Source organism: Pocillopora damicornis, chromosome 1 (assembly GCF_964200805.1).
Source record: "Pocillopora damicornis chromosome 1, jaPocDami1.2, whole genome shotgun sequence".
Lineage (NCBI taxonomy): Eukaryota > Metazoa > Cnidaria > Anthozoa > Scleractinia > Pocilloporidae > Pocillopora > Pocillopora damicornis.
In genome coordinates this window covers 7,448,967-7,475,000 of record NC_142670.1, presented here as the reverse complement: position 1 = coordinate 7,475,000, position 26,034 = coordinate 7,448,967, and the positions used below count along the sequence as shown (strand labels likewise).

The following is a 26,034-nucleotide window of genomic DNA, read 5'->3' as shown; positions in this document are numbered from 1 at the left end:
GTAAGTTTTTTAATAAACTGTGGTGCTGCATCGGTGGGGAGATTAACAAGATAATGTTGGTTTATCAACTGAGTTGATAATTTAGATTGGCCTTCCTAAATACTTTCCAAAGCTAAAGTTTCAAGCATTAGCCATCTGCTCTGAGGAAGGGCTTAAGCTTGAAACATCAGCATTAGAAACTCTTTTTGGTGGCAAATTTACAGTATCACACAGTTTGTCTGTCTGTCTGTCTCTCTGCTCTCTTGTGTGTGTACATTCATTCAATTACTGTCTTTCTATCTGTCACTCACTCTGCTCTTTCCCTCTGTCCATTCACCCACACCTCAGTTCTACCCTAAATTCCACCTTTGAGTTCATCTGTTGGTTCATGTATCTGTTCTTCCACCTGTAGACTTGTTTGTGTCACTTAAACTGAGTTACAAGACAGTATAGTTTTTGTTTAATCCTTTACACCCTAACATCAGTATGCATATTCTCCATACTGTTCTTTATGCATTTCCTAATGTGCTGGCAAGGAGAATTTGTTGAACAATCAAGAGGTTTATCAGTTGATGATCATTTGCTGTATTCTCATAACCTTAATGTTTGATTCAGGGCTGATATTGAAAGGAGAAATTAGATGTTAGTCAGTCTCAGGGATTAAAGGGTTCATCTACATAAGATTTTGACAGTAAAGGTCATTTTGTTTTTGTGCAGGAGAACCAAGTGTGTTATGGGTAGACAAATGTCGGCCTCGTGCAGTGAAACAGATTATTGGTCAGCAGGGTGATAATAGCAACATGAGAAAGCTGATGAACTGGCTGAGAGAGTGGGGAAAAATTGGAAGAACTCATCCTCTAAATGTGAGTACAAGTGTAATTGATTGTCAAAATGCTTTTCCCTCACGAGTGATTTTAAAAAACGGACGACCGCCGGAGTCCGATTTGTTATTTACTAGTTAATCTACTCTTAATCAAAACTATAACAAAATTCTCGAACGTGATTGGTTATCATCAGCCCGATTTGAGCACTAATGGGACAGTGTACGCGTCATGCTTGTAATTGGACAGTGTCATAGGACAGTAAAAAGGGACAGTTAACACGTCATACCTTTGTTAGTGGACAACGCATCATGAGCGCGCGCTGTTGTATCGCATTTCGCCGAGTTAACTGTTGATATTTCTATGAAAACGTACGACCGATGTCTAGTTTCTTTCTCAAATTTTGAGAAAGCTCATTGCTCATAGCTTCTTTCTCATAGCTTTGATTAATTGGTAACAGGACTTCGTGTCATCAAATTCTGTCTGTAATCATACTGGGGATTAACAAATCGGACTCCCGCTTCGCGATCGTCCGATATTGTTAATCACTCGTATGATTACAGACCGAATTGGACTCCACTCGGTCCTAGTACTTTTATTAATCAAACAGAATTGGACGACACGAAGTTCTTTTACCAGTTGTAAAAACAACAATTAAATGAGAGACAACAGCGCGCGCACATGACGCGTTGTGTCCACTAACAAAGGCATGACGTGTTAACTGTCCCTTTAACTGTCCTATTACACTGTCCAGTTACAAACATGTCGCGTACACTGTCCCATTAGTGCTCAAATCGGGCTGGTGATAACCAATCACGTTCGAGAATTTTCTTATAGTTTAGATTAGGGTTGTAATCGGATATGGGAGAGTGGAACCTTGTCTAGAGGGGAGTAAGCAATTCTCCTAGTCACCTGATGCTACTGAAATTAACATAAGCATAGGCAAGGTTAGACCTGTGCCTCTTGTGCTGACTTTACCTCTAACCCTTTATCTCACAAGAGTGACCAAGACAGGATTTCTCCTTACAATATCAATACAATATCAATCAGACAAGTTGTGAGAATCTAATCCGGAGGTCGTGGGTTCGATTCCCACCGAGGTCAAAAGATTTTTTCTTTGCCTCGTGTGGTTCCCTGTTTCCCTTTATTAGGGCTAACGCCCTGTGGGTTATTCATGGGTTTAAATAGCACTTTAATTTACACTTCAGAGTTAATTCTCTGTTTCACCATTTCATTCAAGTTGTGAGAATATTTGTTTTGGATATTTTTTCGATTGGGAAAACCAAAAAATTCACTACTATTTGTATTCCAACAGACTGAAATTTCCCAATTTTCGAGAATTCCACGTTATTCAGTCGAACAAAGAGAAAGGAGAGGAAGGACGCGCTCAAGCTCTGAGAGATCTCATGGCCACAAAATATCAGCCTGGAGATTCTTCAACACACAGCGTGCGTTTCTCTGAATTGTGTTCCATTGAGCACAGCTTTCATAGTTATTAATGAAGCATGTGTTTACTTCTGGGTTTGCTTCAGTGAAGATAATATCTAGATGAGAGAGGTACACGTCAACAATTACAAGTATGAGGATGAATCGGAATTTTTCATCCAGCTACTGAACAAAACTGCTCTTCAGGAGATCGGTGCAAGAGATACTGTTACAATCGAAAATCCTCCGCTTGATTCGCCGACAGAAGAGGAAGTGGCCAATGATGTGATCCGAGTCGATATGAGGCACTCCCAATCAAGCGCTCGAAAGAAGCTGCATGACGTCATCGTTTCTCCTATTGCTGAACTGATCGAAGGCAAGGAGCTAACATTCCTTCCTGAGAGGCCACTTTGCCTTGTATCTTTTTCAGCGTTGCAGGACTCGGACTCATCTTATCCAAGTGATTCTTTCAGAATTCGTGTGCTTCCCTCTCTGACTACGTTTCAACTAATTCATGATTGTCCAGCTGACTTTCACATGAAGACTGGTGCATTGCTTGTCGGCGACCCATGTTTCAAAGGTATCATCTATCAGGGAAGATGTTTGGTGCAACTTCCAGGAGCAAGGAAAGAAGTGGAGATGATCGGACGTATCCTTAAATGTACTCATTGGTGACGACGTCAACCTGGATTTCAAGGATATTAAGAGGCTGAAGCAAGTAAATATTCTGTTTATACCTTCTATTCAATACAAAGTTACCTTAAATCATAATTATAGCTTTTGTATGAGCACTGATACTTGCGTGTTATTTTCCTTTCATTTGGGTTACGAATTGGATGATGCAGTACAATCAAGTGGACACGTTTACGATGATAACATTCTCGTTAGGAAACATGATAGGAGTAGAATAGCAAATTTCTTTTAAAACAATCCTGTTGTGCAATGTATCGTTTCATGTGCTAAGAAATATTTCATGGCAACTCAACTATCCTCCCTAAACTTAGAATCTTTTATTTTTCAGTTAAGGCAGTGAGCATTGGATTCCCAGGGAGTTTTCGGATACATAAAAACGCTGATACGCAGAAACCAGTTACTACCGATGAAATCTTTTTCAAGAGTCTTCTTTTTAAAGCAGGATGAATCAAAAGACGGCTAAAGTCAAGTTTAACAAGAGAACGGATTTCCTTTGATTCAAAAGTTGACTTTTTGCTTGTCTGAACTGCTTTTACGACCTTCATCTTTGATATCCTGCTGAAACTGTTGTTTTTCTCATGTCTTGAAATTATCATATTAGCTATGTAAAAAATAATTTTTTAATCTAAGTATTATCTTCTAAGCGAATTTGGGCGTTGCATTGACGTCGAAGTTGAAACGTCTTGAAAATGTTTCCCAGAGTTTTTTCAGATTTTTCTTAATTGTTTTTTTCTCATGAGTGATGTAAAGTTGTTACAGCCATGTGCGTGTGTGGAGAATTTCCATGGAAATTGGAAAATAATCAGTTGTCCGATTGCTCGATTATCTTTGTTTATGTAAGATGGAAATTGTGGTAAAATTTTCGACGATTTTTACCCAGTCATTGGTACTTAAAGTTAGTTTCTGCCGATCAGAATTTGGTTTATCTGGACTTAAAATTACAGATTTTGGCCGTAATGGCTAGGATTTAGTCGTGGTATTTGTTAATATTCTGAGATTTCTCCTTTAATTTTGGATGCGATGAATTGTGTTACTTTTTTACAAGAAGAATGATGCATTTCAAGTATATTATTTGAATTAGTCGTCCGAAGGCAAAACGAGAAGTTTTATTCTAATTTTAGTTACTGGCCTACAAAGCACTGAGAGAAACTCAGAACGAGCTAGAAAATTGGAGCCAAATGATTTTATTTAGTTTCTTCGATTAGACTGTTTACCTATTATCTAAGTACAATAAACTTACATTTGAATGTCAAACAATGAAACAAGTCGCGTGGTATTTTGTTCGAATGGAAGAGGAAATCAATAAAAAAGGGAAGAAAATTTCTGCATCAACCTGCGTAAGCCATTTCTTGTCGTTTGAAGTAGTGAGTGCGGCTATGTCTTGTTCGCTTGATTACATTTGCCCATTTCTTTCAATAGGTTTATTGAATGAGAGATAAACTTCGATGTTTTTTGACTCTATAACTGCTAATATTGATCATTGGCAGCCATTGCTTAGGGTGTCACCCCAGATTTAAGAAACTGCGTCGACGTAAATGTTTCAGCAGAACATGTCTACTGACGATAGCATATATTAAAATCATTTTCAGAAAAGAGCCATAGGGGAGGTTCCGTTTATCCCCTTTGGGTTGGGAGTGTAAGTGGGTGCGTGGTTTCAAGGGTAGCACCACAAGACGGATTCTCAAGAATCTCAGAGATACGGTTTCAGAAGGTTTTGATAAGAATTTCCTTGAGAAATTGCTGGACTTAGGCTTCTTTCGTCTGCTTAGATTTTCTCTTCGTGCTTCATAATTCTACTCCATCTACCCACTTTATGGTAGTTTTTACTATATACCACACAGGTGAATAGAACTTTTCGCGTGGGTTGATTGGCTAATTCGGAATAAATAGTCGAACCTGTGTTTGGTGGTCGGTTGTCAAATTCCCGAATCTCTTTCCGGGATCCCCGCGCGGATAACAACGAGCACACAAAATTGTATGAAATCCGGTTTCGCCGGTAGTCCCACCAATCCAATATTCCACTTCCATCTCACTTTCCACTTCCGCTAATTTTTTTTCGAGAAAGATCAGAGGTCTTCACGATGTTGGAGCTCGTTAACTGTACCAAGCTGTCAGACAAGGGAGACTAGAATTGAATCACACTCAGTTTTCTTTGATTGATTCGAAAATGGCAGATAGTTCAGCGAACAACACTTTGCAGGAGTAATTACAATGCTGTCGATATTTTAATGAAAGCGCCTCAGAGCCGCGTGCAAGCCCTCTCTGAGCTCTTCTCATCTGGTTAATTGCGGTTTGTCAACCCTTCGCGCAAAGTCTCTCTAAGTTGTAGCTTGCGAGACAAGAATCTATTTTCTTTTTTCGTTCCTGGAATTTTTTCTTAGTCCATGTCTGAATCAAGACTTGTATCGAAATATGAATAATTCGCACGTGTGAAAGAAATTGTTCCGATATTTGCCTTCGCCAAACAATTGTGTACTAAATGCTCGCAACTGACTGTTAACTACGTATTCTTTCTTGCCGCTGGTTCTTTGCTCCTCAGTTCCAAACTCACACCTCCCTTCCCAAATCTTTCCCCTTATCACGGAGCTCATTAATTCACGACATTTCTTTGACTCGTGCAACAACGTTTTACTTTTCTTATTGAATACTTTTGTAAAGATACTCTGTAGTAACAGAGAATGATAATAATAATAATAATAATAATAATAATAATGATAATAATAAACCTCTGCCTAAAACATCTTGACAAACCGTAATATTTATTTATTATATTTCTCTTGTTTTTTCCTATATACCTGACTTAAACTGCTTGCTCTTTTTTGTACGTATAACTTTCCAGTACTTAATATATTATCTTAAAAAAAAAGAAATATGAAATACAAATTTACCAAAGAAAATAAAATAATATATAAAATCCATCATCGTTTTCAGAGAAATCTATTTACAAAAAAAATCACTGCTACCATTTGCCTCTCTATGTTAGCCAGATAACATAATTCCCTTTTCAGAAACCAGCATGAAAATCTACAATTTTTTTTGTTTTGTTTTAAATACTTTGTGTGCTTCTTCGCTTAACACTCTATCACAGTCTACGTGTTTAATAAAGCTTAGCACAGAATTTAGGGCGGTTTCCATTAGAGGAGTAATATTATGACTCAACAAAAATTAAAAACCAACTAAAAGAACAACGACACCCAGATACAGACTATATCATTCTGTGGTAATAAACGAGGGAGACCCCTACAATTTTTTTAACTTTACCCCGAACTGTAGAAGATATCCGTAAAGAGCGAACAGTCTTCTTCCTTCTAGGCAAGTTTCAAAGTTTTACACTGGAACGTCAAAGTTGACGCTTCCAAGAATCACAACAGACGCCGTGAAATGGCGGCCTTGGCGGCGGTACTTGACAAGAGATGGGTTGCGTGAGTCACAGCTAGGAACCAGCGGTTGACAGCCTTTTGAGACATGTGCGGCTGAAGGGGATCCTACTAATGCCTAAAAGACAAAGAGAGAGACACGGCAATATAAGCTGCGTTTGATAGGTTTGAACGATATCTGGAAGGACTTTGTTTGTTTACCCTCTTTGGTCTTTTTGTGTCAGCCGTAACCTTTTTCAAACACCACAGAATTTCATAATTATTTCACAACTCGATCGCTGCCTGTGTATAAAAGTAAATAGATTCATGAAGCTGCAGGAAAAGCTAATGCCTATGTTTATTGTATTATTCCGTCACCATCTGACGATTTTGAGTAAAAATTTTTTCGTCTTATCCAATAAAGATGATTACTGCAGCTTTTTTATTGCAAACGTTTTGCTTTTATTTAGGATGATTTTTCTATTTTTTTTTTTTTTGCACAATACATGAAAAATTAATGAAGAATTCACAATTGGAATTCTTCTCGTTTTTTCTTACAACATTAACTTTGCCCTCAGAATCCTATTACTTTACAAGATTAGTAATTGTTAACTTCCAGCGTCTTGATCATCCTTCTCCTTTTGAAAAAGGTACTTACCTAGAAATGGAACTGTAAAATATCAGCTTTTACTACATGTATCACGCCTCTTACACAATTTTTTGACGAAATAAAGTTCATTTTAACTGCGGATGAAAATCAAGCAAATAAATAATTTACCCAAGTTGACTGCATTTGAAGGAAGTATTCAAAAGAAGCTTGAAAAAATCCGGGCCTCAGCAGTTTCGAGTCCATGCCTCCCCAATACTCACTGGACTGTACTACCAACTGAGCTACCAAGCCTCACTCCCAACGTGAGCTCCCAATGGGAGGCATAAGTTCGAATCCCGTGAAGAGCTGAATTCTTTTCGGGCTCTTTATCTGCAATTCCTTAAATTGCAGTCCACTTGCGAGGGTGATTTCTTTGCTTACTTGCTACAATGAAGTAATAAAACTACTCACTTTTAAAAGCTTAAGACCTGTAAGATAATTTTATCATATTTCTGTTATCAGTCTCTTAAAGAAATAACAGAAATTAACTGGTCCTGTAAAGGGGAATCAGTCAGTTTGATATCGATAGATACAAGAGAATATCAGTTAATTGTCTCTTGGTTAGGGACCATCGCATTCGATAAGGGAAGGGAGCAGAAAAACCGATGAGATTTCGCCCTTCTCTACCCCTGTAAGGAATTTTTATCAGCTATGCGATTTGCTTCATTTTCAGGAGCTACACATATGGAGAGCATGCATCCAAGCTGTCAAAGTTGTGATGTGCACTTGTATTTGAAGAAAACTACGTAGATCTCTCTTTTCGAACTGCTAGATTCCTCTTAGCTCTTGGCTTTTATCTTTTCGCAATCCTGGATGATGCATTATCAAGCAGGTTGGTGATTGAATAAAGAAAAGTAGTAGGAGGGAGAGGGGGAGGGGGAGGTGCTATGGTTATTTTCACATCGATGTCATGACAAACTATTGGAAAGCGCTTTAAACTCACTCAATCTCATAATGTTTTTGAAAAGAAGGTTCCTACACAAGAGTCCAACGAAATTTCAAACCATATTATTTTCCTTTGTTTCTTTTGAGAAAGAAACTGCACATCGGTTATACGTTTTCATAAAAAATAGCAGTTAACTCTACGAAATGCGAGACAACAGCGCGCGCACATGACGCGTTCTGTCCACTTACTCAGGCATGACGAGTTAACTGTCCCTTTAACTGTCCTATTACACTGTCCAGTTACAAGCGTACACTTTCCTATTAGTGCTCAAATCGGGCTTGTGATACGACAAGAAGTTCTGATACCAATTAATCATTGCCGTTACAATTTCCGAAAACAACAAATACATTTGGGTCACAGATCTCCGTTGGAGACAATGCCTAAACTAAGAAAAAATTCTTAATTTTGGAAATTCCTCAGTTCTTTTAGGATAAGTGATTGTTTCTATTGTTATTGCGATTTATTCTGTGATTGGTGGATTTGGCTGAGTGAACTTAGTATGATTGGCTGCTTCAGCTGTTCGATCACAGCCAACTGTCCAAATACAGCCAATTATAGCTAAGGCACCGATCAGATTTGAGGAAACTGTAATAGCCATGATTAAGGTAAGTACAAAGCAATGATGCCTTTTTGATAGCCATCGTTACGCCTTCGAAAACTCTCCTGCAGGCGAAGAAACGCTCGTCCCGCAGTCTAATTGAAGTCTTTAGAAATACAGGGGATATGACGATATAGCCTTGGCTATATATATATTTCTATTCTGTTAATAACATCACTGTTGCAGTAAATATTTTGAACCCAGGAGTAAAATGTTTTCGTGTCGTGTAGTCTAACCGGCTAAGTGAGAAATGTATAGAGGACCGACCCCGATAACAGCGAAAGACGTTTTGACAGCCAAAAAGAGAGTCATTATCAGATTCAATAACGATGACTTCTACTCAGATCATCCAAACGTGAGCAACTGTCAGCCTCCATTACAAGTGTCCTTTACATGACTACCCTCGAGCCTCGACCAATACCTCTTTCACTAAATCGTGTCACATATATGCTATTTTCGTGGAGAACGAGGTCATCTGGTCTGGCCTCCTTCGTGCGATTATTCAATTCACAAACGTCTTCATTAATGATGTAATTCACACTTTGGCACATGGCACCATTATTGCACGCCATCACACACTCTGTCAAGCTTTCTGCCCTGGTTTTCTTGAATGTGTGTCCGTGGAGCATCATCCCATAAATGGAACGTTCGGATCGACAAGACACGGAAGAATTCATAAGGGCAGCTGGTATATAAAGAAGAATGCAATCATACCATCCCGTCGCACAAGGTACATTTTTCCAACAAAAACTCAGCTGATGTGGAGCTCAGCCCGAAAATAATAAAAAGAGGTGGATGTATTGGTAAGCAGGCGGTCTGAACATTGCGCACCGCCTGAGAATTGGACCAGAAACATTTACTGCCTCGTGACGTTCGAAATCAAACTTCACTGGACATGAATTTCTTTTAAAGAAAGCAAGAGACACTGCTTCATAAAAATTAGCCAAACTGATCCGTGTCCACAGCAAATAAACCATGCATGAAGAAATGTCTCATATTCCTAATTTCGATATGGCAAAATCTGATTCCGTTGGAATGTGGATCCAATCAAAATCTACCGTCAGCCACCACCAAATATAGCGTTTGCGTTATATTTAGTAACGAAAATTAGAGTAAAACTTAATTTCTGAGGTATCTCGCTGAGAAATAAGTAAAAAAATGTATATCCCGATTGCCAGTGCAAATTGGTAGGGTGCCATGTTGAGACACTTAAGTAGCCTGGTTTTGGTTACTCATAATTAAAAGTACGTACACCGTAAGAATTTATTGTTGCTTATTAGTCTATCGATGAATGAAGCAACGTCCTTGAACGGAAATTGTCACCAGGAGAGTCTGCGCGTTTATTTTTGATGGGTTTCGTATCAGCGACTCCGGTGGATCACGTTCCGTATGAATACAAGACACTTATAAAACTCAAATCAAAATAGATCAAACTAGGTCTGCTCTCATTTTAAATATGACTTATTCTTTCCTTCCTCTGCTCAATTTATGAGTTATGAAAAATTAATCAGACGAAAAGGAAATAAACAGCGACTACTTAACGTCCAGGAAAGCCTTTCAAGCGGCGATATTGCTAAAATTAAAGATTTCTTATATATTTGATTGGTATTATCAGAAACTTTGGGGTTTTACCGGGCGAAGCGCTGACAATTTGGAAAGGTTTTCTGCGTAATTCTAATGATTTTTTTGCGTCTACTACAAGGCTCTCTTTATTTCTATTCTTACATTATTTAAAAGTTAATTTTGCAAAGTTTTATAGAGAGACAGGTTACAAGGATTTAAAACTTTTCTAAGACAATTTTTGTATTTTGGTCTTGCTCGTATTGATTCATTTCTTAATACTTCATTTGTTTTTGTATTTCTATTTTGATAGTTACATAAATCCCCCCCAAAAAATGAAAAGGTGAAATTCACAGTTAGCCAATGGCTTACCTTCTTGCTTCGGTGAATCTTGAGGAACTCGTTCCAAACGAGGTTAGATAGTTAACAGTGAGGATGCACTTCTCGGGTCTTAGAAGCGATATTAATTTTTAATGCGTAATCTGAATTACTCCGTACGGGCTCATTAAAGTATACCTCCGTACATTGTAAATAAAGTTACACATTACATATTGTTAACAATTTCATCATTACATTTTCAAGAAAACTTAGGATACCTCTCTATAATTCAGCTGCCATGCTTCATTCTCCATCAAACATCACAAGTAAAACCTCTAAAAGGGATCTAAAACCTCTTTTTGTTCTCGCTTCAGCTACCTTAAATGACTGGAAATTCAGAGCTGCGATTTGTTAATCACAAGTATGATAACAGACAGACATGGACGACACGAAGTCCTGTTATCAATTAATCGTAGCCTTTACAATTTCCGAAAAAACAATCCGTCCATCCTGGAAACTCCCAGTTTTCCTTCAAATGAGTGATATTTGGTTATTGTGATCAATTCTGTGATTGATGGATCTAGCTGAGTAGATTTGGTATGATTGACTACTTCATACTGTCTGATTACATCTCTCCAAAAAAATCAGCGAAAATTAAAGCAGTTAGCGCACCAATCACATTTGAAGAAATTTTAATGGTTGATTAAATAATTTTAATCAATCATTCTATACAGTGATTTCACAGTAATGTTATCGTAACCTGACCAGGTCCATCAGATTGGTAACAACACTCATTTTTCTGATCCTTTCCTGAGTTGAAAGAGCCACCCCCTCCTCCACATGAATCCTTGTTCATCTCTCCGCCACCTCCGCCACCTCCGCCAGAATACCCACCACCACCCCCTCCTCCGTAAGCTCCTCCTCCTCCCCCAAATCCACCGTCGGCTTTTAACGCATTGCCTTTGCCCCCCACTCCTCCCTGAAGAAATCCTCTGCCACCATCTGCGTTCTCATCCGTTCCGTTGGAAAAAAAGCCTCCACCGCTGCCGCCTAAAAGAATAAAAAGGGGATTCAACTTAAACAGACAAAAAGAAAAAACGATAGAAAAAAAGATATTAATAAATCGCTAAATAAATGAAATGAAACCATTTATACCAAAAAGGTTCTTTTTAACAATAATAACTGATATTACCTTATTTAAACGAATCGTTTAGTGGGAGAAAATTCCTCCCTGAATTTTACAATACGGATGTCAATTTCCATAAGCAAGAATCGAATTTTTTGATTCATTCTGGATGTGGTGTTCCCATAGCCTACGAGCAAGCTTTCATAAATGCTGCTGCTGAGACAAGTACACCTCTGGCTTTCCAGAAAGTTTTCCGAAAGTCGAGGTGTGGGTGGGGCGAGGTGTCGAGGAGTCTGCAGGTTTTCTCTAGCGGACCTCTTTCTCGCCTGTTTCGCTCTCCAGCTCGCGAGGCCCCCGGAAATTCCCTCACCTGCGTAGCTGGCATTGCCACTCTGCCCGCCAAGGCCACCGATTCCGCCAGACCCTGTTGATCTGTACCCAGGATTCCCCGTTGTGTTTGTACTAGCGTCACACCCTGGATGCCGTTTTGTCAAGTAATGCAGACCTCCTCCACCTCCAGCTATTATCAAAGGCGTGTTGTTTTGTCTGACAACGAATGTACCTCCACCACCGCCAGAACTCCAGTCATGATCTTCAGAGCCCCCTTCCTGTCCCACAAGGATACGAATGATCTCATCTTTAATCATACTGAACGTTCCGATAATCCTCGCTCCTCTTCCTCGATACTGAGCGCTATTAGGGTGTGAATCGTACCCTCCTGCTGCTCCTATTGCTTCTATTCTGTAGTCACCAGTGTGAGGCACAGTCCACTGTTGAATACCATTGGACAATGTAACTTGTCCGTCATGATCCTGACCTGCGTAGTGACTGCCCAGCGTTGTTGGGCCATATCTTCCGGTGGCACCGAGATTTGAGAAGATCGCAGAGAATGCTGAAAATTAAATAATAAGAAGAATAATAATTGTAATAATGATAATAATGAAAATAATAGTAAAAACCATTACCATTGATGCCGTACTTGATGTGCTTGTTAATTCGTAGTCCGTTAAGAAAACATTCGATGCTCCGTTCAGGTTGTCGACATGTCATTCATCTGTCACTTAGACAACTAGATGACACAATTACTAGCTTGAAGGATTTCATGTTAAAGTGATTACGCTTCCAAACCGTAACTACCGATAATTGTTACAATGTTGCTTACAATTCTCGCAGTTTTCACCTATGGCTTTAGGTGGACACAGGCAAATGTATTTCTTGTCTGTGAATCCATTGAGACATGTTGCACCGTGGGCACAAGGGTTGCTGGAACACGGATTCTAGTGAGAAAACCAAAAGGAGCATTCTCAGTCTCCAATTTTAACACTAAAGGCCGCTTGTTTACACCAGGTCTAAACCAAACCGCAGTTATACGCAAGCAGAGGACCTTAAGGATTCTCTATCAGAGGGTTGATTGAATTAAATAAATAAATGTTCTTCCACTATTAGCTTTCGGCCCTCTTGGCGTTTTTCACAAAAATAAATGTTCAGATAAAAGATTCGACTAATCTGAAGATGGCTTAGAACGCGGTTTCGCTAAAACAACGACTTCTAAACTTTGTTAATATAGCCGACCATTTGCGTTCGATTCTCTCGCTATTTTTGTCTTCGATCTCTTTTCATCTATTTGCATGGTAACTATTATTTCACCTGGGTAGCCCAGTAAAGGAATCCTTCCTGTGCCGTAAGATGCTCGGGATGTTGAATATGGTCAGAATCACTCAATTGACAGACCCTGAGTCCATTCTTGTCGGGTGGCCCGACATTCACAGACACACAATTACTTTCCATCAGGCACTCGTATCTACAATCACCACTGAGTTCATTTCCCATTTTGAGCGTTATATTACGAAGTAAGTGACCTTGGAGAGCAAATCCATTGTCTGGTTGTCCAAACCGCAGACTTCGACACCCGAGTCCTGCAGATAGGGGTACATGGGGAAAAAAAGCAGAAAAAGTAAAACAACAACAACAACAAAAAGTAAATAAGTAACTCTTTAAATGATGTAGAAGTTAGGTAATGAAATAGTAGAGGAATCAACACTTACAATTATAAATTTAAAAAAATGAGAAAAACAAAATACTTTTAACTGACCACCAGATTACAGCATTTTTTTTGGTAAAATGTATTATAAGTTAATCTCAGCAAGAAGATAATTATTAAAAAAAGAGGCTAACATAAATAAAGATTGTATTATTTGTTCTAACTTGAGGCTCAGAGAGATCTTTCACCGAAGAGAGATACGCAATGAGCTGTAGTAAGTTCAAGTAAACGTTAATTTTGTGTTATTAACTTAGCTGATATGTAAATTGACCTCCGTAAAGAGCTTTAAAGCTAACGTTACGAGCGTTAGTCCCTCATCTTTCGCCGTGACAAAGTGAGTGATATCCCTTATCGCATCAGGAAAAAAGAAACCTATCTCTCTGCGATCCAACAATCTTGCTTTTTGAGAGGTGCCTCGTACGAGTTGCAAGACTTTTGCTGATCAAGCTTTTGCCTTTGTTGGTCCACCTCAGAGGAAAAAGCTTTCACAAGAGAATATCGATCAGTTGACATTCGCTTGGCTTCCAATGTTGATTAGAACGGCTCCGAACTTGGTTACTTTTCAGAAACAGTTTAAGACATGTTTATTCAAAAAAAACCTATGACATTCGGTCCCATCGTATTCTGTAGGTCCTATTTTATATTTTGAAGTTTGATATCCTAACTTTCACTTTGTTTTAAACGGTAAAGTGCTGTCGAATATTTTATCATAAAAGTGATAGACAAATTTACTGTTATCATTGTAAACCAAATTATCATATAAAACCTCCCACTAACTCAGCACCACAGTTCCTTTCGAAAATTACCCCCCCTTTTTTTTTTTTTTCAAATAAACTCTGTTTGACCAGATTTCTTAAGTACACATAGATCCGTAAAAGGTTTTTACAAAGGTTGCCTTCTTTGGACCAAATTGACTCAACAGATGTAAACATTATGTAGGAGTCAATATTCACTGAATAATGTATTCCTTTGAAGAATTCTCTATGCAATCCACCGATATCAGTTGACCAAGAAAATGTATTGAGTGAATACGTATTGTATGTAGTTGCAATATTTCGACGGAATAGCCCAGTTCTACTCAGAGCTGGTTTAAAACACTGACAAGGCCAGACCACAACATAGTTAGCTGTGTTTCCCACTCTCTGCGAGAAGTGCGTGGGTTCTTTTACGTCGTCTACTAACCAGCGCAGAGAGAATGGTGGAGAAGGTACAGAATAGAATGTCTAACCATTTGCGAATATTATGGCAGAGGCAACAAATTCTGTCCAGTTATTTTAGTACTCTAAGTGTTTGTCCGTTCTAGGGCTTGAAGATGTACACTCGAACTCACGCACGGCAGTCCGGCGCTCTACAACTTGAGCTAATCAAGCACGGGCGCAATTTTATTAGTATCTGATAGAGTGTTTTATGATATTCTTAAAATAGGTGCGTTCTTCGGTGGAGCATCTTTTGTGAATCTGAAAAAATGCGTGTTTTTTGGGTTTTTTTGGTTGTTGTTGTTTTTTTTACTTACCGCGATTTTTGGCTTCTACGGGTGTACACATCCAAGTTCCAAATAAAAGGACAAATCCAAACGACAAAGGCAAAGCTGTAAAATACGCGTTCATGACTACTTTTGGGCGAAATTTCCCGAGGTGAAAAAATGGTCGATATAAGCATAAATATACTTATCACCAACTGATTAGCAATTGGATCCTTGCAAAAAAAGAAACGGCCACACGCAACTTATCAAATATTTATATCTTTCGAGCAAACTTTCTGTTACTCGGGCTTTTTTGAAGAACACACAACCATTTTTTTTTAATAGTACGTAGGTGATGCTATAAAACGCGGGTACCTCTTCTGTGTATTTGATCTGTAGCTGTAAAAGTTTAATCATACGGTTCAACACTGCCCAGAGCTATCGTGTGTTTTGTGTTCTGTGTCCCTAATGTGTATGCATAATGAACAGATGTTTTTTCTTTAAGTAAACACAGGAAATGAAAAATGAGTCGTGACATGATACGAGTAACTTCGCTTCGTTGAGTACAAATAATGGGCCAATCCAGTTAAAATATCAAGCGATCTTTGGAAATTTGGTTACTTTGCGCTGCGAAAAAAAAACTGTTTGAAATTGTATCAAAGAAGAAATGAAAATGGATTGAAAATCGCTCTTGGTTAACAGCCATCTGTTCACCAAGTATCAGCGGCAGACTACTACGGAGCATTGTCGACATGTGATTGGGGTGGATGATGAAAAAAGAACTGTAGTTTGAAGTTCTGATTAAGCACCTTTGTCAAATACCTAAAGCTCATTCATGTCTTTGAGAGTTTGTCTTTAGGCATACTGTTTTTTTCCACTGGCAATAAATCAATTATTCAAACAGTTGTCATTGATAATATGTCACTTTGTATCTCAACATTGAATCGTTGTAAAACCTTGTTTGACAGGTTGACGTCTCATGTGCATGCACGATATGAGCGTAACACAAGACCTGACAAAAAACCGCTTTTTGTTTCTATTTTTATTTTTTTTCGTCGTTGCCTTATAGGAAATGGTCATAAAATTAATCAGCTGGATAAAAGTAACTTAGTAGACGGATTGGTGTGTGATATCGCTGTGTATATCTAATTGTTATTTTTATTTTGACTCGCCCTGCGGGATTGTAAATATACGGCACAATTTGTAAAAATACTTTGCAATGTTACACACAAAATGTCTTATAGGATATGTTTATCAACCATAAAGTACGGAACAACAGCGAAAACATCATCGACAAAACTGGTCGTCAAGTTCAATAGCCGTCGTGGCATTTTTCGACAACCTCTGAAAAATTATAATGTATGTAATTACTAACTGAGGTCGTTCGGGCCGGACGGAAAATAATCGGCTCTTAATTAGTCAAACCACGATTGGGACGATAACGAGGAAGTGACAAAACAAAATATCTAATGGGCAGAAAAATGCCTCAGCGCGTGTGTTTTAAAACTTTATATGTCTCTTAGCCGTCCTGTGCAAAACAACATGTTGAAATCATCAAAAATTTGCATGGTCTGAGAACTTTAACCCCGAAGTTTAATGATTCATGTTTTCCATGTTTAACTCATGGCTGCTCCCACACGTTTGACCGAATTGAAGTGGGCGCCTCAAGAGACGTTAAACACGTCCAGCCATTTGCAAACTTATAAAGGAAGATGAAAATTCCAATCGATGTCTTCCTTGGCGTTGCCTCCCTGTTATTCTTTTTTTTAATAAGGTATCAGGATTACACGTTCCGAGGTTAAAGTTTACCTTCGCATGTTATTAAAAAGGGCAGCAGCCAAAGGGCTCGAGTAAAGGAAATTTTTATTCAAACATGTGATCAAACATATCAAATCTCTACACACACCATTACAACTTTGAATTATCTCTCTTTTATATTCAAATCAATGGTATGTGCGGTCTTCCCAAGGCCGTAGCCGCATTTCATTGAAATTAATCGCCATTAATGATTCATCTCTACGTTCTTTACGTTAGTGGTCAATAATTACAACTTATTCGATGGTTTCACGAATAATACGCGTGAATATTTTCCAATCCCCGTGTAGGGCGAGGGAAAACAGAAACTGTCCGTATTTTTTGTCTGTTCTTTAACGTAATATCGTAGCATATCGTGTACGTTCCGTTGCCCTAATACGGTAAACTGCTAGTTTCCTTTCAGCAATGTTACGGTCATCTGACCATGCCCATCTGAGTTGTAACAACATTCATTCAGCTGATCTCTTCCCGAGTTAAACGATCCACCTCCACACCCACAGGAATCGCTTACACCAGCCCCACTGCTTCCTCCAGAGTACCCCCCTCCACCGCCTGCACCCCCTTTATATTGTGTACCTCCACCACCGCCACCAAAGCCGCCAAACATAATAGGTATTGCGGCCCTGCCCCCTTTCCCTCCGTTGAGAAAAGCCTTACCACCTTCGCTGCCATTTCCTAATGCTCCTCCATATTCCAGTCCACTCCTTCCATATGAGTAAAAACCTCCGCCACCGCCACCTAAACATCAAATAACAAATATCAGTGATATAGGTATAGGTAGTCAAATAAGTTCGGATTCAATTTGGTGTAAATAATCACAGTTTCAGACTAAAAACAGCTAAAGTGAACTGTTCAGTTGGAACCATCCTCAAATAAAATTCTAACAATAATTATAACTACATATTTTTTAATCGAAGTCTTCCCCTTGTTATCATTAAGATAACAATTTCCTCGATTGTGATTGGTTTGATAATTTCCTACTTTCCACTAATTCACTTGCCAAGTTGTTAGTATTGGACAGTTCAATAGGCCAATCATATTCAAAGTTGTAATTAAAATCAACCAATCACAACCTTGAACTCAACAACCATAGAATCCGTGTACAGACAAATGTTCTTTGTCTTTCATAACTTGGCCATTCTTCTTTCCTCGGTAATTGTAATTTTTGAGTAATAAATCCTGATAAACAAAACAGACTCCCGCTGCCAGTCGTCCGACTTTGTTATCACTCGTATGATTACAGACCGAATTGGACTCCACTCAGTTCCATCACCATTACTTATCGGCACGTTTTATTTATAATATAGACCCTGACCTGCTTTACAATCATCAACCGTCTGGGAACCATGTCCATTGCTCCCCCCCAACCATGATCTATAGCCAGGATTCCCCGTTGTGTTTGCACTGGCATCACATCCTGCATGTCTTGATTGCGGGTCGATTACACCACCACCTCCTCCGGCAATTACCAAGCAGTCGTTTGTTTCTTTGACTACAAAAGATCCACCCCCTCCACTACTTGTGCGTTCACTCTTGCCCCCCTCCTGGCCAACGAGAATTTGAATGATTTCTCCATTAATCAATACAAAAGTCCCGCTTATTCTTGCACCTCTTCCTCGATACTCGGCGTATATGCCGTCGTGCTGCTCATTGTAACCACCTGCGGCTCCAATTGCTTCTATTCTGTAGTGACCAGAATAAGGCACAGTCCAGAGTTGAATACCTCTCGACAAAGAAACTTGTCCATCGTGATCCTGACCTGCGTAATGATTGTCAAGTGATTTGGGACCAGTGCGTCCTGTTCTGTCCAGATTTGTAAATACGGCGTTGAAACCCTGAAATATGCAGAATAACTGATCTAATAATGTACATGAAAAAAATTACGTGCTTCTTATTGGATAAAAACGAATGCATTCTCATGTAACGCGAGTGCAAAGTTGAAACTCGAGTGCAAAGCTGTAACACGAGTATAAATTGCAAACATTTCGTCTATCTCGATTTTCTGTGATGTTTTGTCGCATACATTAACAATTAACATATTAACAAGTAATGATATGATTTCTCTTGCAGTTTGGTGTACTAAGCGCTTTTGAATTTTTCAAAGACAACAAACTGCATTTGCCCTACGCGCTCGTGCAATTTTGTTGTCTTTCAAAAAAATTAATCGTGCTTATTAACACTAAATTGCATTCGAAATCATGTTATTACCTATACAAAACCAATCTTGAGTGAGGAAACCTAGATGTCAGTTACCAAGGGTTAGATTTTACTAAGACCTCTCTCACTGTGTTAAAACTTGAGGGGGTGAGATTGGGACAAGAACAGGAAGGAAATGGAGCTTTCAAGCCAGAAAATAAAAACAGCCTTTTGGTTTCTATGGTCACAACACATCACAAAAGCCATTGACAAGATTTTTATGAAAAAGGAAAAGCCACCCTAATACTAAGCAAATTGAGTACTTTTCTAGCGAAGTAGTTTTGGTATTTTAAGAATATATTGAAAAGAAACGATACTCCCTTTTTATGATCTAAACTTTATCCTTACAGTAAGCTACTGATGTTATAAGCAAAGAAAAAAAACAGATTTTGACCTTTTTATACGTATAGGTAGTAACATGATTTCGAGTGCATTTTGGTGCTGATAAACAGGAATAAAATTTTCAATGACAACAGATGTGCACGAGCCCTTAGGGCGGGTATAATTTGTAGTCTTTAAAAAATTTACAAGTGTTTAGCACACCAAATTGCAAGAGAAATCATGTGATTACTTGGTAATGAAGTACATGAAAAAAGCATCAGAAAAAGGCAAGAAAGACGACGCTATTTAAAATTTGCACTCGTGTTAAATGAGAATCTACTCGTTTTTAGCCAATCATAAGCGTTTAATTTTCTCGTGTTTATTGTTAAATGTTACAACGGGCTCGCTTGCATCAATAACAACCGACTAATTAAAATTAATAATTTTTTCACGAGAATTGATGGTAAGTCGTGGCGATGCGTCAATTAAAAAATACACAATGTCAGCAATATTTAACTACAATAAATGGTACGCTCTATTACTTTTTGAATGTTTTCTGTAAATTTCATTTCTCTCTCCTTCCCCCCATTTCACTGATGTTATCGAACTGCTCACCGATTCCAGGCAATATTGTTTGGAGGGAGAAGGGGGCTTTCAAGTTTCTTTTTTTCAGATTAATTACATGATTTCTGTTGATCGGAGGGTTGTCGGACACCGACTGGGGGAGGGGGTGGGAATCCGGAGGCGTGCGAACTACTTTTCCCACTTATTATAACCGACGTAGCTTTTACCTTGACAGACACATGTATAGTCCATAACCGTTATTCCAGGTTGGCGTGTGCCTCCATTTAGACACGTTGAACGAAAATGCAATAGGATTGGGTACTAAATAAAAAATGAATTGCTTTTTGTACTTTCAAAGTGCTTTTTAGATCAATCTGGTTTTTTTTTTCTTTTGGATTATTATTATTATCATTAATATTATTCTATTTTGAACACCAACGCCATTTCAGTAATTCTTTTCAGCATAGCTCTCATTTAAGTGTTGGGATGTCATCTCTGTGCCAGTTTGGATCGTTATAGATGGGAATGTTTAATTTGTTGACAAATAGTAAGCTAAATGAAAGCTTTAATCCACCACACCACCTTTCTCTTTAGTAGCAGCCTGGAGAAATTGGGAAGTTCAAATATCTTTTCATTTTTCATCATTTTTTACCACGTTTTGGATATTTTCCGATTGGGCAAACCAAAAAAAAAATCACTAGTATTTGTATTCCAAAAGACGGAAATTTCCTAATTTTCGAGAATTCCACGTTATCCAGTCGAAGAAAATCAGATATCATTTTTCCTTGTATTTTCAGTCGTATTCGCTATACAGTAACTTTTTGCGAACTTTGGCCTTATGTCATTCTTTTTCACTCATCCTTCGAATTACAGCTCACTTGGTCAACCTTTCCAAAAAAAATCGTCGAGTTTTTAGGCCAACAAATCGCCTGCATCATTAATAAGAAAATTTCTTTCACTATGCTTTCGGTATCTGTGTTTCTCTTGTGGTGTAAAACTCCTAAGACTCCTAAGTAACACTTCAGGTCTCGTTAGTTTTGGTTATATAATTAACGAATAACCCACATCTTTTACTCACCCGAGTTCCACTTGAGTACTGTAGGTTCAGGAGCGAGTATTTTTTTTTCCGCTTTCATTCGCGGCTCAAGCGCGAGGCCTATAATCTAGTCATGGTTTCTAAAATGTATTTAAAGATAACGGAACTACATTATCAAAATATAAACAAAAATATGCTATATCTATGTATTTGTTTTCTATCATCGCTAAATATCAGAATGAAGGATCATTGCACAACAAAAGATTATTCCGAAAGCTTTCTCACACCTTCCAGCCAAAAAGACGACATTTCCAGGGAAACAAACAATGAAAGATGATGCCCTTCAGGGAATGACACAGGCATACTCAAGAAAAAAGAACTCGGTGTGCTACAATTAGGAGTCGGACCTACGACCATCCGATTAGTACTTCAGATGCTCTTCCACTGAGTTGTAGGAGACTCGCGGCAGGTCATTTAACTGAGTCTATGATGACAAACTTCCTTCATGCTGCTAGGAAAGGAATATTGATTGTGAGGTGAGAAAAGCCTATTTTTACTATGGTAATTTGATTTGAAATTTGAAAAAAGGATAAAATGAAGTCAATGTAAGGAATAAGTCGAATTGATATAAGCAACCGTTGGATGTGTCAGCAGGCTTAAAAGAGAAATAACATTATTCGAACAAAGTAAAAAGAAAACTGACGTCACCAGGCTGTCTACATATGCACATGATTCTCGGAAACGATTTCGAATAAACTCTCTTTCAAGATATTTTTAAATCTAGCGACAGGAAAGGAATCTTTAAAGAAACACTCAATTTGAATAAAAAAATGAGTTTGCGGTTTTAAACGGAGAAAAACCTTTTGAGGTCAATTACATTCTGTTGCCACCAAAATTATTTGGCGTTTCTTTTTGACGTGATTCATTTATTCTTTATTATTGTTATTTTTTTTGTGCCTTTGTCACTTTTTCATTAAATTATTTTGTTTTCACGAACCGTTACTTTCATCGATATTCTGTTAATTTGTTTTTGCATAATTTTTATTTGTTTGTGTCATTTGTAGAAGCTCTCTACCGTAAATTTTATTCATTCGGCTTTATCGTTTAACTTGCACTGTGCTATCGCTTTCATCATTCTTTTATATTATCTTTAACCAGTCGAGATCTCGTACAACGTTTGTAAGTGTCTTTGTTGTCCTTTAGTTTGTTTTCTCGTTTGTTAATTTCTTTACGTATAATTCTAATAACTTGTTATTTGTTGTCCTATTTTGGCAACAACTTGAAATTTTCATTTCACTCCAATTGTTACCTTCGCTTCAATTTCAAGTTTATTTCGCTTGTTGGAGAATATTAAAGAATGTGTGTTGGACATATACGAGTGATATTGATATCCTCGGATGCGAATTACACCTCTTTGAAAATAACTTTAGCAAGACTGCATTGAACTGTTCAGGGTTTTTTTTTTTTTTTTAAGGAAACTTAGCAGGTGCCTCTAGTTTTTCCTATTTCTGGAAACAAGGCCACACCACAACACCAGAAAAGTGCGAGGATTCTGTACGTTCCCTGTTAACCAGTACAGAGAAGATGCAGGAAATTGGGCCTGCAGTTTATCGTCCTGTTCCGCGAAGACTAAAACGTCTAACAGTTTACAGGTGCCATAGCAAAGTCAGCTCATCTCCCCAGTCCTTTCAAGACCATGAGTGTTGGTCCGGTCTGAGACCTGAACCCTGGACCTGAACCCTCGACCTCCCGCATGGCAGTCCGGCGCCTTACAACCTAAGCAGGCAGTGGTTTAACGACCATCACATCATCGAAAAAAAAAAACAGTAGGATGTTTATGTCATTGTGCTATACTCCAGATTAATGAAAATGGAAACCTAAAAGATGATACAGTCCAAGTACAGCCCCTGTCTCACCTGGCGTATAAATAGTGAAACAGCATTGCTACAAAATAGAATCAATGATCACGAAATAAACAATGATACACGATTTTCTGTTTTGAGAATGATGCAGCAGAAGCGCGTGACGAGCATGTGACAGAGCTAGATATCAAGCTGTATATAAGTATAGCTTTCGTCGATATCAAAACCAGCTATTATCTGTCGGAAACAAACAAACTTTGAAACAAAGCTCGAGGTTAAAAAAAAAAAAGAAAAGAAAAGATATACAATCCTTATGTTTCTTGTGATATCGTAACATTCGCGATATGTAGTAATAATGACGGTATTATGGTTGTCAGTGATCAGAAACTCGGGTTTAACTTCCAAACTGTGCCAAAACTTAATGTTCTTGTTTATTTTCTGGCCTTTGCTTCGGCGTGGGATCATTGGTTCCCGATGAAAGTTGCTACAGGTCAGTTTTCTTAAATTAAATTAAGTTTCACTAACCGAGTTATCACAGTTTGAGCGTCGCTTCTGAGATCTCGTTATAGAGACGAAAGTCTCAGTGTACTGTGGAATGTAATAGCTATTGCCATTTCAAAATCAAATTAAAAAATCAAGAGGCAGAAGTAACGTTTAGAGTTTGCTCCTCCTGTAAAGTTCGTGATTGCTTTCCCTTTTTGACGTAAGTAACTAGTCGTAGCTAGTACATCAATTTTTGAACCGTTTGCATTTTGAGCGTTCAGTTTAAGTGCTAGTGAAGTATGATTAAACAGTCTTGTTCGACTGATTATCAGATTTGTTCGGTAGGTTGAAATCGTCCTTAAACCTTTGCGGAAAGTTTTAATATTGGAAGTCTTTTATGCGCCGGGGAGGCCGCACTGATCTCTTCCTACTCCAAATTTTGGTTAGAGCCTCTTTTTCCTCCGAGTCAAGATAATATTCTTGATTTTATTCAGTTTCATTTGTTTCCAAATCACATTCACCTCGGCAGTCTGAAAGGATCTGGCAAAATCTTTCTTCAGTTAGCTCTAAACGATCGTTGAATAATCGTATCGAATCTTTTGGCAACTGCGAATAATTGTTAATTTACCGTGAATACAATCAGCACAGGAAATCACACCTACCGTGTAGTTCGTAATCTTTTGCTATCATTTTGTTTTTGTTGTCTATAAAATCCAATCTGATGGCTTGCCATGCTGTTTGACTCCCTATCCTGATGGGCCTTAGCCTTGTTCAAAATAAAAAATTGCGTCTTAAAGTGAACCACTCCGCATTCTCCGGCGCGCTCACTGGAGCGGCATTCCTTGGAAAGAAGTTTGCACTACGAGGCAAAATCTTCAGTAATTTGGAATGTGCAGTCGTATGGAGCGAGCTCCCAAGAAGGTCTTTCATGAACGGATTTTTCGTGGCCACAACGAAAAATACTGAGGCTGATTAATATAGTCTTTGACGACATTCTTAATGTCCCTGAATCGCTTTCTTTGCAGGAGATTTTCGACAGCTACAGCTTACCAGACACTGCACATGTCCTGTTATCTCATGACCAATGACGCAATCAAATTGAAGGAATTTCCAAATTCACGGGAAGTAATGCTGTTTTTCCAGCCCAAGTACAAATTTACGTTTTCTTGCCTCCGAAATTTTCTTTCAAGCATTGGTGGATGTTCAATGGAAATTTCAAAAGTTTGCTAGATGAGTGTTTTTGACTGAATAATACCCAGTAATAAACAACAAACTATCGCCATTTTTATTTCTGCTCCCGCTTCCCGCCCCTTGTTCTCCCGCTTCCCTCTCTCTACCGCCCCCTGATCTACCGGGCTCCCGTCCCACTGTTCCCCTCCATTAGTTTATTTCCTAGCCCCTCTTTATAATAAAAACTGTAATAAAACTCTTCAGCACTGGCTGTAGAAGAGTTTCTTCAAGGGGATGAAGAGACCAGTCCGGGGGGGAGGGGGGGGGGGGGAGGAAAGGAAAGAATTGGCGAGGTCTGCAACTTGGGGACGACGTTCTCACAACTTGCGATAAAACGCATGCTAGTCAACGGTATCTTCAAGCAGCTGAGGACCTTCGTTGTTTTTCCTGATGTTTTGAGCAAATTCTCGAAGATAGAGAATGTTTTCTTCTTTAGAGGAAGTGTGCGATGTCAGCATCAGTTGAAATTATATTCTTTTGAGCGTGACTGATAATTTTGTTTTGAGAAAATGAGCCAAAACAGAAAGAAACGACGGTAAACTACTTCGAGTCTAGACATCACCAGTCAATTGAAGAGTATACACGTGATAACAGTGAATCAGTAAATCAAGACACCAGGGCCCGGTTGTTCAAAACTGCGATTAGCGCTAATCCACGATTAAATAGGCTAATCGCCGATTAAATTTAAGTCGCCGATTAGTTTCTGTTGTTCAAAGCCCGATTATTCCTAACCTTCGATCAAACCAAGGGTTAAATCTAACCCTGCTCGCTAGGTGGATTAAATCCTTAATCGGCAGATTAAAAAATAAAAATTACAACATGGCTGACTTGTTGTATGGTTGTTTGGTGTTGATGGGCGAAGAAAAAGGAAGCAAAGAGAGTTTAGGAGCATCGGTTTCACGATAGATGGATATACAGACGAAGAATTAAGAGCAAGGCAGACTTTTCGGGCGCCATTTGTTTTTTTGTTTACATGGGAGTACATGTAAAAGAAAATAAGAAAGAAACAAAAGTCTAAAGTCCGTTAATTTTCACTTTGCTTTGTGTTTGTTAGCGAAGTATACATTTTATGCAAGGTATGGCCATTGAGAGGTATTACAATAATGTTTCCATTTATAAACTTACCTGTTTCAAACCCCTGTAACCCAGTAAATGACGGTGTGTCACTGAACATGTTTATTATTTTTAAACTGGCTTCTGATGGGTTCGGGGGAGCAGGGCCACCACCTGTCTTCTTCTGTTCACTTTTAAAGGAACTGAATTCTCTTTTTGCGTGACTCTGGAGGTTTTACCACTTGTCTCGTACTTCCTGCGTTGATCTTGCTGTCACACCGACGGCGTTTACCGCCTCCGAGATTTCTTCCCAAATCTTGTTTTTTTTGTTATACTGTTGGTAAATTTACTTTGAAGAATGTCCATATTTTCTTCAAATTTTTCCGTTAAAACGGAAATTTCAGCGGGTGAAAAGTTTGCTTTCCGCACTTTCTTCGCTGGAGAAGCCATATTGACAAAAATAAATTTCCGGCAATTTTATGACGTAAACTGGCACAAAA

General features: G+C 38.5%; 3 protein-coding genes and 1 long non-coding RNA gene across 12 annotated transcripts in view; 1 reads left to right on the top strand and 3 right to left on the bottom strand.

Annotated features, from left to right (window-relative positions):
* The window catches only part of LOC149051708 (replication factor C subunit 1-like), a 100,593-nt gene that overhangs the window by 10,371 nt on the left and 64,188 nt on the right, over window positions 1-26,034 (top strand). For 5 of the 9 annotated variants that reach the window (XM_089185041.1, XM_089185054.1, XM_089185037.1 and 2 more), the window contains 3 exons: window positions 697-842; window positions 2,116-2,943; window positions 3,247-4,250. The exons of 1 other annotated variant lie outside the window; for it this stretch is intronic. In XM_089185041.1, the coding sequence (XP_089041167.1) occupies window positions 697-720 (24 nt within the window). In that variant the 3' untranslated portion in view covers window positions 721-842; window positions 2,116-2,943; window positions 3,247-4,250. Of the gene's footprint in view, window positions 1-696; window positions 843-2,115; window positions 2,944-3,246; window positions 4,251-26,034 lie in introns of those variants that run through there. 3 more of the 9 variants (XM_089185064.1, XM_089185052.1, XM_089185071.1) reach the window with 1 other exon arrangement.
* LOC149051714 (uncharacterized) lies at window positions 5,522-8,340 on the bottom strand. Its single transcript, XR_016180788.1, has 2 exons — window positions 7,053-8,340; window positions 5,522-6,413 (listed from the first exon to the last, which is right to left on the bottom strand). It is a non-coding gene; the product is annotated as an uncharacterized LOC149051714 (long non-coding RNA).
* LOC149051713 (uncharacterized) lies at window positions 9,969-15,197 on the bottom strand. Its single transcript, XM_089184405.1, has 5 exons — window positions 15,026-15,197; window positions 13,119-13,387; window positions 12,634-12,748; window positions 11,842-12,363; window positions 9,969-11,395 (listed from the first exon to the last, which is right to left on the bottom strand). Exons 1-5 carry the CDS (start codon window positions 15,117-15,119, stop codon window positions 11,085-11,087), a joined length of 1,311 nt encoding a protein of 436 aa, XP_089040531.1. The 5' UTR covers window positions 15,120-15,197; the 3' UTR covers window positions 9,969-11,084.
* LOC149051712 (uncharacterized) lies at window positions 18,082-18,666 on the bottom strand (the record flags this gene model as incomplete). Its single annotated transcript, XM_089199999.1, has 1 exon — window positions 18,082-18,666. A coding segment is annotated over one exon (585 nt), but the record flags the coding sequence as incomplete, so codon positions are not given.

Coding starts and splice junctions, on each gene's coding strand:
- LOC149051713 (XM_089184405.1), bottom strand. CDS start 15,119: ATGAACGCGTATTTTACAGCTTTGCCTTTGTCGTTTGGATTTGTCCTT. Junction 13,388..15,025: donor CGTAGAAGCCAAAAATCGCG/GTAAGTAAAAAA, acceptor CCCTATCTGCAG/GACTCGGGTGTCGAAGTCTG. Junction 12,364..12,633: donor AGGTGAAAACTGCGAGAATT/GTAAGCAACATT, acceptor TTTAATTTTCAG/CATTCTCTGCGATCTTCTCA.